General features: G+C 38.0%; 1 protein-coding gene across 8 annotated transcripts in view; it reads right to left on the reverse strand.

The window, feature by feature from the left end:
* Window positions 1-20,101, reverse strand: part of XRN1 (5'-3' exoribonuclease 1) — a 57,421-nt gene that overhangs the window by 6,899 nt on the left and 30,421 nt on the right. For 5 of the 8 annotated variants that reach the window (XM_044432764.1, XM_044432766.1, XM_044432763.1 and 2 more), the window contains exons 24-37: window positions 18,533-18,648; window positions 16,933-17,079; window positions 16,638-16,727; window positions 15,140-15,275; window positions 13,965-14,021; window positions 10,051-10,183; window positions 8,352-8,421; window positions 7,695-7,911; window positions 7,025-7,126; window positions 5,085-5,174; window positions 4,892-5,006; window positions 4,278-4,339; window positions 2,490-2,600; window positions 434-556 (exon numbers count right to left, since the gene is read on the reverse strand). In XM_044432764.1, coding sequence (XP_044288699.1) covers window positions 434-556; window positions 2,490-2,600; window positions 4,278-4,339; window positions 4,892-5,006; window positions 5,085-5,174; window positions 7,025-7,126; window positions 7,695-7,911; window positions 8,352-8,421; window positions 10,051-10,183; window positions 13,965-14,021; window positions 15,140-15,275; window positions 16,638-16,727; window positions 16,933-17,079; window positions 18,533-18,648 — 1,569 coding nt within the window. The remainder of the gene's footprint in view (window positions 1-433; window positions 557-2,489; window positions 2,601-4,277; window positions 4,340-4,891; window positions 5,007-5,084; window positions 5,175-7,024; window positions 7,127-7,694; window positions 7,912-8,351; window positions 8,422-10,050; window positions 10,184-13,964; window positions 14,022-15,139; window positions 15,276-16,637; window positions 16,728-16,932; window positions 17,080-18,532; window positions 18,649-20,101) is intronic. The other 3 variants (XM_044432767.1, XM_044432765.1, XM_044432768.1) reach the window with 3 other exon arrangements.

Consider the following 20,101-nt stretch of genomic DNA (forward strand, 5'->3'; position numbering starts at 1 on the left):
GGCTCTGCTGGGCTAAACCAAGTAGCCTGTGGAAAGGGAAAAACTGCCAAGGTTATTTAAAACAGGAATACATTGCAGATGTGTAAAATACCAGTGAAAAAGTTGGAAAAAATCATGACCCCAATTTGGGCAAAGTTAAAGGCCCCAAATTATGTTTAAAAAAACAACATGACCCATCTGAGAAAATTTAAAAACCCCAAAAGTATATATTAAAAAGTCATGATCCCATTTGTACAAATAACGGGAACCAATACAAAAATCCATTGGTTTATTTAATATGTCCCCAATCCCAACCATTTCTAGAATCAGAAAAAATAAATCTGCCAGTGTCTGCCTCTGTTTATTGGAATGGAAACACTGAAATGTCATCTGGATCAAATTGTTACAAGGAAGTTAATGCCAATATTGCAAGTGCAAACACATTAATACAAACCATAGCAAAAGTCTGTGGAGACAAGTGCTCTTCATTTATTGGCTCCTTGGAATAAGATGACTGCACTTCCTTTTCTTTGAAAATATTCAGAGATGCAAAAATGTCTTCAAGTTCAGATCCATTCTAAGATATTAATACAGACAGATATTAATTAGAAAAATAGATCAGATTAAACATCTTCAAATCCCACTGGAATTAACAGTCTTTAAGGATATAGCTCTGTGTTGAATACTTGCTCATTTAGAAGAGGCTTAAAGGACATAATACTTACAAAGTTATCCCCATTTGGTGCATATTTAGAACTGTTTTGCCCATGGGCCTCCACTGTCTGCATAGAATTCCTGTCAATACTGCACTGACAGAGGAAGTCTGTGCACACGCAACAGGAGTGCACATGAAAAACATTTTAAGCAAAGCAAGTAAAACATATTTGCAACCTACCCATAATCCATACAAAGCAGATGATCCATGCGTGTTCCTAATCATTTTATTCTTTTTATTTTTATTGTGCAATACAAAAACAACCAAACTGCACCATAAGAAGTAAAAGTAAGAAAAATATACAATATTTGAACAGTTATTTTATTAAGAAAAAGACCCATAGCACTGGTGACATAAGTATCCCTGTATGTTAGCATATTACAGAGCATCATTACTAATGTGTGATGCTAATGGGCAACCTTTGAACAAATTTAATAGGTAAATAAAATAATTATGCTTATACTTTGGCAAAAGCACCCCAAATATTGATATGTTTTGCCATTTGTAAATTACTCTTAAAGGCTACCTGTTCAAAAACCTGAAAGTTTCATTACATCTGCAACCCATTAAGTGGGGGTTGGTTTTCCTTCCAATATTAATCTTTTAAGCTGTTCAAAATGCATGGAAAATCCATTCATGTTGATTCATGCATTAGATTCAAAGAGATGGCTAGGTAATTCAAAAGAACTTGTATACCCTGTAATATTAAATAACTTCCCATCACAAGGTTTATCTGAATTATTACCTCCTTGCAAAAAGAAGCTACCACTGGACATTGCCAATACACATGGAGAGAAGAAGCATCAGCAGCATTATACCTAAACAACTGAGCAATTTAATTAAACCCTATTAAAGAGACATTGTGGCAGCCAGTGTACACAAAACATAAATTTTTGGTGAATTAAGCATGGCCTGAGATCCATAGTCCTTTGTGAAATAGAAAATTATGAAACATACAATCAGCTGGGCAATACAGGGTGTTCCAGTTCATTCATAGCATAGTAGAGTTGGAAGAAGCCATGAAGGCCATCGGGTCCAACCCCCTGCTGTTAGGACACCAAGTTACAACATCCCACTCAGATGAGCAGCCAGTTTGAATGTCTAATGTGGAAGAGTCCACGATCTCTCTAAGCAACTGGTACCACTGTCATAATGCTCTGACACTGAGAAAGTTTTTCTGATATCTAGCTGGAATCTGGGTTGTCACAACTTGCACTGATTATTCCATGTCCTACACTCTGGTTTCATTGAGAAGCAATTTTAACCTTATTTTTTTGTAGCAGCCTTTGAGGTACTTAGAAAGTAATATATCCCCACAAAATGAAGTCAGACAGCAGTCTTTACACTGTTCGGCTTTTACTTACTGAGCCCCCGCACCAAGCCAACATTCAGACCACTGCTGCTCAAAACATTGCCTTCCTCCCACTTTTTTCTTTTTAAATATCTTTAGAATCATGTACAGGTCCTGCAAGCTCAGCCACCCAGCAAGGCTGGCAGGGGAGTAGGTGCAACCACAGCTACTACCCACATTTTTTTAACCTGGTGTGGCTGGTTACAAAAATTTTTTAACCAAGAGTCTGCTGCAACAAACTGAGACCAGAGGGTGAGGTTGGTGGGATAAAAGGCTGCATGGGCAGGCAAGCAGCTAAGTCAGGCTGGTGGATTTAGATAAGTGAGGTGCTTCAAGAAGGTAAAGGTAGGCAGCATGAAGGCAGGTATTAATACACTACTGTCATGCGCACATGTGTGTTGAACCCTTTCAGAATATACTCGAATAGCAGCTAATATTTCATACCTTTTCAGTCAAACTGGGCCCATCAACTAAAGGCTTTTGTTCTACTGGCACACTGGGGCCTTCATTCCTCTTCAAAAGCTTCACATTATATTTATTAGCACCTGAAAAATTCTGAAACAGACTAGATTGTTATTTATATCCAAAACAACAATCTGTTTGTTAAAAGACTTTCTGCCTTTTTAATCTAAGTTACATTTAATCTAATGCTCATTTATGGGTTTCTCCCCTCAACTGCCGGCTGGCAGACTTTTCCAGCAGTGTCCAGACAAGCACTGTCAGGAAAGTCCCGCCTGTAGGGCATGCCCCCTCTGTCCCTGGCATGGGTGCCCATGAGGCTGAGCTCAGTGTATGCAAATCCTGCACTTGGGGGAAGGGGGTGTTGTGCACATATGCAGAAAGGAGAGGAGGTGTGGGTGGGTGAGCATGGAGAGTGGTGTAGAAGGGGCTGGGGGAGGGCTGCTGCTTTGTTACTCTTGCAGAGCAACTAGCAATTACTCTGCTCTAATGACTGGATGGTGGCTCTGGAGAGGAAAAAAACAAGACTGATGGCTCACTAAGAACATGCCTAGAGGGCCAATTGTGGGTCAATGGGAAAGAACTAGGTAGGGCAGGCAGGAGCAGTTCATACTGGGATTGATTCCTAGTTGATGAGATATGTGCTGCCATTTGGTGGGAAGATGGAGGTAGATAGAACTACTCATGAGTACTTAACATACAAATGTGTGAACACAGGACAGAAGGTGAGATACCATGCTGTGTACTAACTGTATGGCTTGGTTTAGTGTTATGTGCAAACAGCCCCACAGTGGCTTTTTCCTCTGTTGCACATACCAGTCAGATTTCCTGCTGTGTCATGCACGTCCAGCAAGAGTAACTTTTTGCCCATGGGATCTTTTAGGGTTCTAGGTTAACTTGTTACTCAGAACAACAAGCAACCTTCACCTGGTTCACAGAACACAGCAAGCCAAGACAGTGAGGTTTGTTATTTGGATCCCGTTAGATACAAGCAGCAGGGAAAATATACCAATCTGTATTTCTCATTCTGTGATTATGAGAACAGACACAATATTTATACTAACAAGCTCCACAATTTTACCTACATGCAACGCAAATACTTCCTTTAATCTATCTTGAATCTCATAGAGTTCCAGTTTATGGAATCACCCAGGATATTATTATTATGCAGGAGAAAAACATGTGTCTATCCACTTTCTCTGTACCATGCATATTTTTTGTAAACTTGTTCAATGTCTCCCCAAAGTTTCCTCCCAAAACTGAACAGTTCCAGACATTGTACTTTTTCCTCATAGGGGAGTTGTTCCAGACTTTTAATCATTTTGGGTACTCTTTTCCGTATCTTTTCTAACCTTACAATATCGAGTTTTGGTGATATTACATTGTGTACACTTGAAAAAAGTTCTCACACCATGGGTTTATGTAAGGTCAGTTTGGTACTGGCAGTTTTATTTTCAATCCTTTTCTAATTATGCCCACACAGAATTTACAGTAGCTGCTCACTAAGAACAATTCATTGAGCTATCCACCACAACCCCATGATCTCTTTATTAACTAATCAGCACTAGTTTGCTGACTGGTCGATAAAGCACAGATATCAAGTTGTTTTGCCTAATGTGCATCACTTTATACTTGTTTAGACTGAACAATTGCTATTTCAATTCACATTCAACAACTTTGGACTGAACAACAGTAGCTAAAATAATATGGAAAATAAATTAACAGAGTTACAGTTATAAAAATTCACATGCAAAAGAAAATAAATACAATTACCGATTTGCTTGATACTTTGTGTGTTTGGCCTTCATTTCTTGAATCTTTTGAGTCTTCTTTGGCTACAAAAAAGTTCATAATATCAGCAAAGTAAGTAAATCCTATTTTTAAAAACACAATTTAAAAAGAGACAACATTTATTAAGAGAATTCCCAGTTTCAACAGGGATTATCCCCAGTAAGTGGACACAAAATTGTATCCAGTGCAATTGTTCTGGCTCAATCCAGTATCTCTCTCCTTTTTTTTTTCCTTTCTCTATCTGGACAATATAACGAAAGGGATGGAATGTGGTACAAAAGAGCCCTGATGCTAAATATAATTTCTCACTGAAAGGAAAAAAGTTTAAAGAACACCAGAAAAAGAATACAAATACCCACAATAAAAAGTTTGCTTATATCAGAATGAATAAAAATAATCATATCAAACCATAACAATAAATTTAAATGAATATATAAATTGCCAGGCATTTTCTGGGAGAGAGTTTCAAGGATTAGGGTCATAATAGCTATTCTCTTCAATGAATTAAATTATGTGGGATTGTAAATACCTTCAGAAATAAAATGTTTCCAAATCTTAATCCAAAATTAAAGAAAGAAAGGTAGAATAGCACTTACATTTCCTAAATGACTCCTGTTTTCGTTGCTGGCCTTTGAAGCTACTGTCATTAACTACTGGTTTGCTGTACTGGCCACTTGCACTTAGCTTTATATACTGAGGTAAAATTCCACCCTAGAAAATGAGATTTTTCAGAAACTAAATATTGCACAGAAATTCTCTAACAAAATCTACTCCAAAATACAAACTAACCTTCTCATGACAGTTTGGTTCGGTGGACTGAGACTTCCCAGAGCTTTGCAATGACTGCCAAATGTTGCAAAATTCATCATCTTGTTTATTCTGATGGGAAACAAAACCAAAACCAATTCTGCTATGATGAAATGTATTAATTTTAACAACTAAGAGAACAGCTAAAGCTAAGTAGATTCCTGAAGTCACAGAATTTCTTCTCAGAACTTTATTAGACAAGCTAAATGGTGGAGACAGTGTGGGGCGAAATGTCAGTGAAGGCAAAGAGGATATATTCCTAACTGCAGTCACTTAACCTACATTTGTGAAGACTTTTGCCATTTTTGAGAGCAAGTGAGAAAGAGAGAGAGAATGGTAGTAATGATCCACTTTAAAGAGATAAGGAGATCAGATCATATTTTCATGATGTATTAGCACACATGACATTTCTAGATTTTATGCCACAAGATCATTCCAATGCTTTCTCACTTCCCCCCCCTTGTCTTCACTCCCACCAGATCCCCCTCATTCTTTCTCCCTTTCATACATAATCCTCCTAAGCTCCATTTGGTGTCCATTCACTTTTGGTGTTACCCCTACTGCCATATACCACCTCCCCCCCCTTCCTAAACCTCCATATTACTTTCTTCTCACACTGACAAGGTAGCTTGGTTCAGACGTAGCTACTACCATGGCTACTGCCATCCTAGCCCATATCCAATTTCTGTGAATGGGAAAAGGAAACTTTTGAGTAACCACAGAACTTACTTGTGCGATGACTCAGGCTATAATCCTATATCCACTTGCTAGCAAGTAGGCTCCACTGAACTCGATGGAACTTACTTTCAGGTAGACAATAGGATTAGCCCTCTTCCATTTCTAAGGAGAGTTAGCAAGTGTGTTTAGATCCTGACTTATTCATACTTAGAGTAGACTCATGAAAATCACTGGCCATGACTATAACTTTAGTTCTGCTGATTTCAAAGGGTTTGCTCTAAGCATGGCGGGTTGATTATGTTGGCTGACAGCACTACCAAGTAATAAAAGTATTATCCACATTGAAATTAAAGGAAATTATTGTTTTAGGACTGATTTTATTCTAAGTAACCATCTATGCAATCAACCAAAAGGTGGGTATATATTTATTTTAAGTGTGAAATGCAAATGGATTCATATAAACAAGCACAGGAAAGCGGAAAAATATAACACTTCAGTATTAAGGCACTTTGATTATTTACAAGGACAGTTGAAGCTAGAGAATAAATAATCCATATTACATAACTGTGAGTATATACTCTGCAAGTTAGCAAACAAGAGTTTTGCTGTCAAAATGAAGAGTTGTCAGAAAATTCAGTTCCACTGACAAATAGTTGCATCACTTTTTAAATATGCAGTCTACATGTTTTATTTCTGGCTTTTACAACTTCTCTTTAGAAAAAGCAATAATGTAGTATGGTGATAGCTAAATAAATTCCTTCTGGTGTTCTACCAGCTTCTGTGCAACAGTGAGTGGGGCAATTTCCCCTCTCTCTACAGTCCCCTGTGTGTCCTCAAAATGTGCTTTAAAGAGATGACCTTTCAGTGTAGATTTTGGGAACACATAGGAGGAAAGAGAAAAAGTAAAAATTCCATTGTATAAGCAGGTGGCCACTTGTAGGACATTAGGTTTCATCCTATATTAGTTTTAACTACTGTTATCTGCTTTGTCAACTTTTATTCTTTCCTGCTTATTGTGATTATCTTGTAGATGTTTTAATATTACATTTTTATTGCATTGGGATTTTCTGTTTCATCATGTCTGTCAAAGGTAGAAATATGCTAAATAAAATATATGATAAAGTGTTTTCTTTTCCAATTTAGTATGTGCTTCTGCTCACAAAATATACTCCTTTAAACCACTTCTCACCCGAGCATAATAAAGGTCTACAAGCATGCATAAGAAAAGAAGTAATACCACTTACTTTATATTTCTGATTTCCACTTAAGTAAGTTCCTTTCTGGAAGAAATGGGAATTTCCCTTATTTTCAGCCTTCATATTGTTATGCTGTCTTCCATTCAATTGCTAGATCACAGATTTAAAAAATACACATACACTAAAGCAGCTTTTCAGTTTTTCTCTCTAAAATATTCCTTATTCATCTATGATTCTTTGGTGGTTCATCTATGATTCTTTGGTGGGGCATATAGAATATTTCCAATGAACACAGGGACAGTTATACTGGACCAAATTAAAATCAGTGAGAAGAACATTTACTACTGGCCAATATCCTTGTGTGTACAATATCTGGGTAAAAATGGACACCCTTTTACCAGAGGTAACTGCTTTGGTAGAGCTCCTTACCTATGTTACCTCTTTCAATAATAGGATAGAATCTATCACACTCTAATGCTAAACATACACTATGTTTCTTCCAAACCCTCAAAGCACATCTTAAGAGATATGAGAATTTCAGCTGTGATCCTATACAAATCTGGATGAGTTTGAACCAGTTATTTATTATTAATAGTTAAACATTGTAGATGCTTACTATGAACAAAGAAGTTTAGCAATTTAGCATTCATGGATATCTGTTTTAGCAACATCTTCATTTTCTAGATATAGTTTAAAAAACAACTAAATATGGACTTACTCGAGTTGGAACAAAGAGGGAACGAGGGGAATGGTTGAGACCTCCTAGATGTGCTTTTTGTGAAAATGATTCAGGTGAATATGAGCTGTAGGGACTCACAGCTGGCTGGGGTTTGACTATGGCTGTTAGCTTCTGATTTCCTGTTTCAGACCGATTACCATGAGAAAGATTAATTAAGGCACTAGCTGGCATGCGGTACCCTCTGTCAGGTGAGCTCCTAATGGAAAAGAAGAAAGCTGATGAAAACAACTAAACAGAGCCAATGCTGGATAAACAATACACGTCTGGTCTAAAAGGATATGGGTAGGAGATAGCCATGATATAGTACCAAAACTTAACAACACTACTAACAGGGAATAACATGAACCTAAGAACACAAAATCTACCTAAGAAATCTGGATTCAGATCCCAACTTTACGAGGACGATCGGATGGTCTTCAGAGTGAGCATTCTTGACCTCTGTTCTATACCACAAGAATTCCATGGTTTTTATAAAGGGCAGTGGTTAAATTAAATATAGATTGTACAAGCCTTGGCTCACTAGAATAATATCTAACATTTCAATACCACCTTCCTGTGCCAATTATTACAAGTTTCTCAAGGACCTATTGAAACGTACTAAAAAGATAAAAATTAATTTAGCTGTCTCACACAGACCTTATTGTTAAGCCACCGGGAAACTCTTCATCAAAGAGTACTTCATACAGCACATCACATTCTCTGCTGGCTGAAGAAAACACACAGTATAAACAATCACTATCAAATGTGAATAGATAAAAATGAAGTATTCTGGATTAGTGCTACTATTTCTTTCTTCAAACATTATTAACACTTGTAGAGCTGTTCCATACAGAACTATATACAGGTGTATTTCAGGGTTTTAGGTCTTACATTCCAGACTTGCTATAGCTAGTGGTCCTCTTGGTTCATAAACCTGACTATTTAGATAAAACAGGAAGAACATCAAATGATGTCCAGTTTTGGGGGGGAACAATGAGATATGGAAATAAAAGGACTGAGAGAAACATTCATCATGTAAGCCAGCTTGCTAAGTCCCTCTTAAGGAGGTTTGGACTCTGCCGAAACTCTGATGAAAACATATGCTCCACCATCCTACAGAATTGCATATTCTCTCCAAAGTCCAGATTCCCCCCCCCACCACACCAAATTCCTGAAAGGATGGATGACATAAAAGGTGATTCTTTTACAGCCTCCAGGCTATAATGTCAGTTCTCCGGCCACTGTCAATCAGTGTTGAATATATTGAGTTTAGATGGGCCAATGGGCTGATTCAGGAGGGAACAGTTCCTTTTGTTTCTATGACTACTGCCACAGAAACTGCTAGTGCGGCAGGCTCTTCTGCCACATGCAGGCCTGCTGTCTGCTCTTCACTGAGCATAGTGTACTTCATGGATGAAAAGTTAACCCCCATTGCCAAACAGGGACAGCCTGTGGATATTTAGCACCTCCACCCTAAGTATCAGAGACCACAACATGTAGAGTGATCTCACCACTATTCCCATGCTATACCCTTAAGTTGACAAAAAGCTGACAAAACCCATAAGTGAAAAAAAAAATGGGAAGGAGGGCTAAGTCTCAATTCCACAGGAGGTTTAAGGAGCAAATAATTAATTCCATTCTCTTGTACAAGATGGGACCACAACTGGGGAAGGTTATTTGTGCACGTGCTCTCTCCCCCCACATCTCGCCCCTAAAGACATGGATTTCCACACCACCAACCTAGATTGACTCTGCTTCTACCAGAGAAAAGAGTTAATCCTTATATCTATTCTGCTACCCATTAACTGAGAAGGCTAAGATATATTGATGGTACTATGTGAATTAGCCAGCAGCACTAGATAAACAAAAACCTTGTATCAGAATTGTTCAGATTCAAAGATGTACGTGTGAAAAGCTCCTTGGGTTTTTCCACTGACTGAGAGAGAGCCTCCTATGCTCCCTGAAAAGCCTCTGCAGACAATTGGGGTATGCTCTTCAACTGTGTGAACAGTTGAAAGAAATCGCAAAAGTGAGCAAAAGCACCATATATGAGCAGTCCAATTTGCATAAAATGTCTGCTCTTGATTCTACTTTTCCATTGCAGTCCCCTGCAGCACAGTCCATGCTTTTCAAGAGGTTTTCCTGACTGTCCTGAGAGAAGCATTTCAGGTGCTGCTTGGGGAAAAGACGGGGAAACATGAGCAGCCTTCAGCTTGCACAACTTTGGATCCAACCAAGTGTTTAAAAAACAATGCATTTAAAAACTGCTGTTATGTTAAATAAATGAGCTTTACAATATTTTAATATTTAATATTTCTATTCAGACACTTCCCCCAAATCATATGGACAGTATTACCTCCTTTAATCCCTATTACAGTCCCACGAAGTCCAAGGGGAACTGAGAAGCTTTCTCTCACATTCACAACACGATCAAATAGTCTATATTCTGCATCTCGGTCTGGTATAATTCCATGTTGTTGTTCTAGAGGCTGATATAAATGAAGGCTTAAATTATAGCAAAATTGTCTAGCTATGAATTAATATAGTACTGTGGACATCCTTTTCGATGCACACCATAACATGCTAAGGGGGACTGAAAGTGTCAGAAAAGCCATGAGCAATGTTGCCAGGACTTTCTCATTAGCCAAGCCTCCTAGACAGGTCACCCAGGGAAGAATAATCAAAGCTGAGAAGCCAGACTAACATGCATCTACTTTATTCAGGAGGTAGACTGAATAGCAGTCACATCATCAGAAAAGAAAGGCTATTTCTAACAGTGATGGTGGCAGAGAACTCCTGAAGGGCAGCTGCTACAAAGGTAATTCAAGACAACTATGGCAGAGGATCTTTCACAGACAACAGCAGTCATGCTCAAGTTAATTCTGGTTAGTATTGCACAGAGGAAGACAATAGGATGAAACACTCCAAAATGAAAGAGAGTATCATCAGATAAGACTACCAGATCAGAAGGCACTCAACAAGCTACTGAAGAAGAGTAAAGTCGGAATAGCACTGTCGCTAATGACATAACGAAATCAAAGCTGAAAGTCTAGGAGCTGACATGCACAGAGGTGGAAGGAAAGTGTGATGCTATGAATCAAGACAAACTGAAAACAATAAAGCAAGAAATGGTTAAACACTAAAGCACTTAGTGTGAGCAAACTATAGTGAACTTGAATGTGGCTTTTTTAGTCAGACAAACACAAAGAATTCTACTCTGCAAACCCTGAAAAAATGGGAGTGCCGCTCAGACAAAAGCAAGATGTAGCACACACAGTAAGTAACTATACTGCAAGGTCTGGCTGAATAATATCAATAAGAATTGCCAGAAAACTGATTAACATGCATGTCATTCAAGTCTATCCTCCAACAACAGATTCTGAAGAAGAAGACATGGAAAACTTTTACACAAGCATCAAGTAGAAATTGATAGCACACCAGAACAAGACATGCTGATAAGCATAGGTGATTGGAACACAAAAGTAGAAAACAATGTAGAATCTAATGTAACAGAATACAGCCAAGGGTTCAGAAACAAAGCAGGAGAGTAACTCATAGAATTCTGTGCAGCCAATAATCTGTTTATTGCAAATACATATTTTAGGCAACCAAACAGATAATGGTGCACAGAGACATCACCAGATGGTCAACACAAAATGCAAACAGACTTACATAACTGAAAACATAAGATGGAGAAGATGCATTCTCACTGCAAAAAGAAGACTAGCAGCTTATTGTAGTGGTGGCATAAAGTCTTAATATCAAGAAATGGAATAAAGCTGAAAAAGATCACTAACAGAAGGATAGCGCTAAAATACAATTTAAATAAAAAATTTGCAGAAATTAAAGTCCAGATTTGCCTTGCTGAACTCAATTGGTCATGACCCAGAAGAACTATAGACTGAACCAGATGCATTATGCAGGAAGAATGCCTGAAAACAATTCCTGTAGCAAACAGAAAGAAAAAAAAACCTAGATGGATGGCAGAAAAAAACATTCGCCGTTGCTAAGGACAGACAAAAATTATAACCAAAAAGTGACAGAAATAGGGTCAGAATCCTGAATCCAGCTTTACAGGAACTGTCACATAGAGACAAAAAAAGGACTATTACAAAGGCCAGTGCAAAGAAATAGAAAAGAACACCTAAAGCAGAAAAGCTAGAGAACTCTTGCTGAAGATCCAAGAAATCCAAGTGAAATTCAAACTAAGGTTAGGAATACTGGAAGACCATCTGACCAGGAGAAAATAAAGAAAAGGTGGAAAGAATATGGGAGAATTATACAAAAGAGAAGAATGGATGGCAGACTGCTTTGAAGAAGAATTCTGTGAATATTTCTGCAATATTAGAAACTGAAGTCAAAGCTTCTTGAAAGCACTTGGAAGGAACAAGGCACTTTGAGTAGATAGGGTACCAAAAGAACTATTCCAAACTTCTGAGATAAATCCTAACAAATAAGAAAAACAAAACAATGGTCCACATACTGGAAATGTCCAATATACATTCCAATCCCTAGGAAAAGAGATGCAAACGAGCTCAGCAACCATAGGACCATTGCACTAATTTCCCATACAAGTGATGCTCAACGTGTGGCAACAAAGAAGTTTACCCAGTATGGAGAAATGCCTGATGTTTTCGCTGGATGCTGAAAAGGAAAAGGTACTTGATATCATATTGCAAATATACATTTGCTTCTGGAGCACACCAAAGAACAGTCTATGCCTTATCAACTACAGCAAAGATTTAACAGCGTGGATCATGAGAAGCTAGGAATGATCCTGAAAGAAATGGGTGTGCTTCAGTACTTGTTCTTTCTGATGCATGACCTGTACTGTACACAAGAAGCTAATGTTAGGACAGAAAATTGAGAAACAGAATGGTTTCCTATAGGCAAAGGTGTCAGACAAAACTGTATTTTATCTCCCAATCTGTTTGCAGAACATATCATAAGGAAAGCTGCATTAGGGTGAGAGTAAGGAGTGAAAACTGGAGCAAGGAACATCAATCATTTAAAATAAGCAAACGATACAATATTACAAGCAGAAGGCAGCGAAGAATGACTCCTGATGGAAATGAAAGAAAAAAGTGCAAAAGCAGGATTGTACCTGAATATTAAGAAAACAAAAATCATTACTACAGAAGTATTACAGAACTTTATTGTCAAAAATGAAGAAACTGTAATTGTTAAATATTTGCATAGCTTGGCTGAATCCTTAATTCAAAGGGAGACTGCAGCCAAGAAATTAGAAGACTTGGAAGGGGAGCAATGAAGGAACTACAAAAGAGTTTCAAGTGGAAGGTTGTCTCACTGGAGACCAAATCCAAGATCCTTCACACTACTGTATTCCCAATTGTTATGCTCAGGTGTGAAAGCTGGACAGTGAAGAAAGGTAACAGGAAGAACATTGCTGTTTTTGAAACATGTTATTGGAGAAGAGCTTTGTGAATACCTTGCACTGACAGAAAGATGGATAAGTAGATCCTAAATCAGATCAAACCAGATCTTTTGCTGAAAGCAAAAATGACAACACTGAAGCAGTCATACTGTGGACACATCATAAGAAAGCAAGACTCATGGGAGAAGACAATCATGACAGGGAATGTCAAAGACAGAAAAAGAAAAGGAAGATCAACTATGAGATGGAGCATCTCCAGAAAAGAAGTCAGAGTCTTGACTGCTGATCAGGGCTCTCAAGAACAGGACATTTGGGTGGGCATTCATTCATAGGGTTGCCATGAATGGAAACTACTTCATGGCAAACAACAACTCCACTGTAGAACAAAATCAGTGGCATATTTCTGTAGAAACTTGAATCTACATACATGTCATCAAGGCAGAGATAAAATGGTTAAATTGAGTTATATCCAATTAACCAAGATGTCCTCCTGAACAGTATCACTGTCTTCTGAAAAGACATGAATTTATCAAGCTGTCAGGTAAGGTCAAATAGCATTATATATTTTGTCTGTGTACATTGGTCCTGGACAACACACTCTAAGGCGGCCTTTCTCAACATTTTTGCCTTGGAGGAACCCATGAAATTATTTTCATAGAACTTCAGGCACCCTTGCATCAACCTCTCACCACTACAGACAGAACTGCTGGAGATGAATGTACTGATGAACATTTTAATAAACTTTGACAAAGGGGCAGTACAGAAAATAAACAAACAAACAAATAAATAAATAAAACACTCAAAAGTAGACTGTTCTATTTAGATACCATCCTACAAGAAAAACATTTGTCATTTAAAAAATAATCCAAACTTACCCTGTATAACAAGTGAGGCTTCACTGTCACACGTACTTTCTTATTACTTTTTCTTTTCTAAAGGAAAAAACAAAAACAATTAAATAAAACTATATCTGATAACTGTTGCCATGTAAATTTAAAAACATAAGTCATACATTGCATATCAAAGCAGTTGAACCCTCGTCCACTTTTGTGCTACATAATACCACGAAAATTCTGACTAGCCATCAAAAATACCAGTACTGGTGGCATTTTTTGGTACTTTCTTCCACATGTGGTTCAAGAAACAGAAATATTGGCAAGTTTTTAATGCCTCTCAAAAACACACTTGTTCACCAAGGCTTTCCCTGACCTGTGAGGGATTCTGTTACCATTTTGTTTTAATGTTGTGATGCTGTAACATTTTATTTTTCATGTTTTCAGCTATTATTTTTATTTTCTTTCTATACTTCTTAATGTGAAACATTTAGTTTTCTTAACATATTAAGCATTATAGAAGTATCATAAAGAAATCATAAATAAAACATTATTTGTCTAACTAATGAATCAGAGGTGATTACCTATATCAACAGCATCATAGACACTTGGGAGAGCCCAATCCTATTAAAGCTAATACAGTCTTTAGAGTGGGGAATGTATGGCCCTCCAGACTGTAACTTCCATCAACCTTAGTCAGGCTAAGCCAATTGCAATGGGATTGCAAGCAGTCCAACAACATCTGGAAGGCCACACATTCCCCATGGGGATGGGGATAGGATAGCTTGTTGAGAACAAAAATCTATATTAGATTTTCTGGACTGTACAAAATTTCACAGGAAAACTGACTGGCATACAGATCGTCAGTTATATATACAGACAGGGAAGGGAGCAGATACAGTGCCAATGTCTTCTTTCTTCTTATTATAACTCAATCTTATCCAGACTACTGCCCTTCAGATGCTTTGGACCACAAGCCCCAAAATTCCTGACCACTGAGCATGCTAGATGAGGCTGAAGGGAATCCAAAATATGTGAAGGGTACCAATTTGGGGAACGCTGCCATAGCTTATAAAGCAGCTTACAAACAAAAGTTAAACTCAAATTATTGAGCCAGTTCACTGAAGGTTTTTAATACTGTACTAACCTGAACCAAAATTTATTCATATAAACCTTAATAACAAGACTTATCTGTAGTTCTACTATTTTTAAAGTACCTTGCATTTTTCTATTTCTTCTTCAATCTTTTCAACAATAGCTGCATCCAAAATTTGTAAATCACAAGAAGAACGTGAGAGTGTACTGACAGGATGAGCCTTTAGCCATGCAACGACTTCTTGAACTTTCTCAGCACTATATTAAAAAGTATTCCATGTCAATAAATGCTTAAAGTGTATCTTGTCAATTAAAGCAATGTGTTAAATCATCCAGCCACATACTATTATGGCTTACAAATTTTACAAATAAGTTTTAATAAGCTATTAAATGCCTTTAAGCCCTTGAACTCAAGGGGCTTTATAGCTATCCTATCTTCATCTCCCCATCCTCTTGCTCTGCATTTTAACTAGACAACCCTTTTCACTGAAGTATCACAGAGGGGGAAGGCAGCAGGCTGGAGCAACCTGAGGATACCTTGTATCCTGGCCAACCCAACCTCCTCCCCTTCCTGCTCCGTCCTACATGTCCACTTTTACCCTTTTCTGAGGTCATTTTTCCAATCTTGAAGAATGGCCAACTTGGTTCTTTCCACAGTGACTATGAGGTGGCAGGAGTGGGGAAATCAGGGCTGAAAAATCATACAGCCTCTCAGATGCAGTCTAGGAGCCACAGCTTTGTTCACTGAGTGGGGGGGGGGGTTCTGTCTCAACTTGCATAAGACTGTGTCTTACAGCCTTACTTATGCAGATGCATGCCACTTCTAGAATACAAACAAAACCACACACACAAGAACAATGAAAGTAAGCAATGGTGCTTTTGAGTGTGTGTCAGTTTCTTCTGCTCTTCAAAGTTGAAGTAAATAAATACAAGATCCATAAACATGCTTTTTTGAGGATGGGATCACTGGATGTACATTACACAGATTTATATATAGCCAGTACTGGAAGAAGTGCTTATCCAAATGGTTCCAGCAAAGCGCTGCAATTTGGGTATTATGTTTGGATACTAGTCATCATATTATACAGAAAAGCCAATGACAGTGCTTTTGGAATTCAGGTGTTATACTGAATTTGCCAAAATGAGGCTATAGTGCCAAAGTATTTTAGGTTCATTAAAAAGAATGGATGTGGTAACATTTGCAGACTCAACAATTCCAAACATTGCAGAGTATGACTTTAAAGTTTCTAAATAGTTCTGGTGTAGGTTTCCCCTGCTACAGCTTAGAATATACTTTCAAATTTTGACATTTTATCATTTTGGGTACATCCCCTCCCCCTCCCCCAGAAAAAAATTGGACAGCAATGTTGGCTCTGCACCTGTCAAACTGGATGGAGGAGAGTGTCCACTGGGAACCATCCTCTATAGTCTCCTAAAATGGGTGATAGCAGCTGTAGTCTACTGTAAGCCAACTGGTGGTAACTGGGAAGCCCAAATACAACAAAGGGCACTTCTTTCAAACTGTCCTACATGGAGTACTTTACTTAATCCAAAATAATTATCACTCTGAAGACTACCCCTGCTATTCTACTATTCCTTCTAAAGTTATGAATTGCTTACCCATTCTCTTCTTCACCAGGCCAAATGTCATCTTCATAGAATATATCTTCTTGACTGTTTTTGGCTACATAATTAAAAAGTTCTGGTGCCCTAATAAACATGTAAGTAGATTTGAGAAGATTTTTCATAATTTTCAATATGCATTCCATAGAATCACATGTAAACCAAGACCCTCCCTTACAGATGAATATTGCAAGAATGCAGGAAGCATTTCCTACTGTTTACATTATTTCTGCCCATCCCTGGTGTACATTATAATGCAAGACATATGCATTAAGTCCAGTTTAATGCTTACCTTTCCAAATATTCATCAAGGACTTGCTCTACTGCAGAGGAATACATCCATTCATTTCCAACTTTTTTAGTATAACCAGGGACCTCTTCGTTCTTTTTCTTGAATTTTAGATTCAATCCCACATTTGCTTTATGATCTCCATGTGGACTACAAAATAAAAAGTTAGAATCCTAATTGTATTTTGTGGAGAAATAGGAAGATTTTCATGATCTCTTATTCTTTATAAAATAAAAATTACTGAGTGCTTAGTCTTTAAACGTGGCATGGGAGTTTACTCGCTTTTTGAATTGTGGAAACATTTTACAATATAAGGTGAAAGTGAAGTATTATCCAGCTTTAATATAGGTCAATAATTTATTTCATAAATTATCACAATCTGCAAAATGTGGATATAGTCAAATATGAGCTTTATTTATTTAATGGATGTATATGCAACTGCAATAGCCCATAATGTGATCTACTGAGTGAATTTCCTTCTGAGAAAATTTTGCAGAGAAGCAAGAATTCAATCTCTTTTACTGTTTCTTAGTTTTTTGTGGAAAGAAGAGTGGGGTGGGAGAATAATGGCAAAAGGGTTCGCTGAGTTTGAACTATACATGCAGACAAGATCAGTAAGATGCTGACACGTTAGTTGCTCACATAGGACAGCACTGCTCTATGCATTGGTATCAGGAACACCACCATCCAGATACCTGGATCCTTCACCTGCAAAGTAAGTTTTCCTTTTATGAGGAAGGGGTTTTTTTACATGTTTCATTTTGTCTCTCTTTCCTTATACAATGTATTAAGTTTCAATACAACTGTAACTAGGAAAGCAAGGGCAACGTAGGATACTTTATTCTTGTCAGCACCAGGACAAAACCATTTTATTTTCCCCGTCTTTTAAGGGTTGATGGCCCCTTTTAAAACTGGATTTTTACCTTCATACACTGTGAGGACTCACAAAACAGTGAGGAGTCACTCCAATCCTCAAAGAACTTCTTTTTTCAATCCCTTCATGACAATGAATTGTTCTTGCACATATGCATGCCTTTTGAGTATAAATGGAATATGAAAGCACACACTTCACTTTTCCCCTTACATCAGTGATAGGAAATGAGTGGTCCTCCAGACTGCTTGACTGAACTCTCATAACCTCCCCACAATTGGTTATGCTGCTACCGCTGATGTGAGTTGCAGCTCATTAACATCTGGAAGGTCATATTGTACCTTGCCTGTGCCTAGATTATATAAAATATGTTATTTCCTCTCCAATGTTACATTGTTGAATGAAGGTAGAATGTACACTTGCAGGATTTCCCCTAAATTCATTTATCTTGTTCATCAAGGACAAATTTCAGAGAAGCCAACAGCAACGAGATCAACAGCATTTTTGTAGCCTCGCCTTTAATTCAGAAATGCAATGAGTTATCTTCCTGAAGATGATGTATATGGTCTGTTTGTCAGAATGCTGTTTTTGTTCTATAACATGTTTTATTGAATTCATTGTGTTTTATTATGGTAGTCCATTTTAAAATGCTTTGGTAAGCTGCCTTTACTGTCATTTTCTTGTAGATAGGGTGGGAAATCAAATAAATAAATTCTAAAAATCAAAACTTACTTTCTCCTGGACCCTCTTCCAATAAAAATGCTTCCTGTAAATCTTGAGACAAGATAGCCACTCACTCCAAGACGACTAGCCAACACATATCCAGGATTGTATTTCACACAATATTTCTGAAGCAACAAAAGTTTCAGGGTGGAGAAAATGAAGAACTATTCTTTAGAACCTTAACAGCCATGCTAGTTCTTTGCAGAAAAAAATAAGGTGATTTGTAGCACCTTATGACAGAGTATGCGGGAAGCTTTAATAACCTACACTTTATACATCTGATAAAGTGGATGATACGCCTTGTAACAACAACTACATAAATAATAACTACAACAACATTGCATTTATATCCCCCTTTATTCCTCTTGTGAGAAACTCAAGCTGACTTATATAGCTCCATTTTATCCTAACAACAACATCCCTGTGATATAGGCTAGGCTGAGAGTGAGCTTCATGGCTGAGCAGAAACTTGAATGCAGATCTCCAGTTCAACTGTCTAATCACCACACCCACTTGCTCTCAAGATTTAAAACTTAAATCGCTTCATTAGTCTTGCATTTTTAAGACCTTTTGTATCTTTCTCATTTTAGATCATGGCTTTTACTGTAAATGAGGGGAAGAAATACAAATACCAGCTTTAACATGCCCCACTCCCTCTGCACAGTACTCTTCCTCATAGCAAAGGCAGTGTCAAATATAACTTCTTATCTTCAAGTTTACTGATATTTCTGATTTGGCAATTTTCCACTAAACCACAAGTCTGAAGAAGGAAACAACATGTGACAAGGAGTTATGGGGGCTGACATACTCCTTCACCTGTGAAGATGTCACAGTTCATACATTCCCCCCACCACCTCATGCATGTGTGTGCATCATCTGTTGGGCTACAGTTAACATTTCGCCACTGGCAGAGGTATTCCAGAGTTTTTCAGGCAGGTAGAAGCCCTACATGTATGTCTGAATAATGCCAAGCAAACATTGCTTCAGCTTTGTTTACATGATTACGATTGTGTTGCTAATACAGAACTTAATAAAACTGATGAGCATAGCATTACTAGAAGTTAAATTACAACCACCCAAACGCTTCATATGGATCAGGCTCTGGGTTCAAATTTTTGTTGTTGTTAGTCACGAAGTCTTGTCCGACCCATCGCGACCCCATGGACAACATTCCTCAGGCCCTCCTGTCCTCCACCATCCCACGGAGTCCACCCAAGCTCACACTAACTGCTTCAGTGACTGCATCTAGCCACCTCATCCTCTGCCATCCCCTTCTTATTTTGCCCTCAATTGCTCCCAGCATTAGACTCTTCTCCAGGGAGTCCTTCCTTCTCATTATGTGGCCAAAGTATTTGAGCTTCATCTTCAGTAACTGGCCTTCTAAAGAGCACTCAGGGTTGATCTTCTCTAGGACTGACCGGTTTGATCACCTTGCGGTCCAAGGGACTCGCAGGAGTCTCCTCCAGCACCACAATTCAAAGGCCTCAATCCTTTTGCGCTCAGCCTTCCTTATGGTCCAGCTTTCACAGCCATACATTGCAACTGCGAAAACCATAGCCTTGACTATACGCACTTTTG

Source organism: Varanus komodoensis, unplaced genomic scaffold (assembly GCF_004798865.1).
Source record: "Varanus komodoensis strain SLA01 unplaced genomic scaffold, ASM479886v1 scaffold25, whole genome shotgun sequence".
In the NCBI taxonomy this organism is placed as follows: domain Eukaryota; kingdom Metazoa; phylum Chordata; class Lepidosauria; order Squamata; family Varanidae; genus Varanus; species Varanus komodoensis.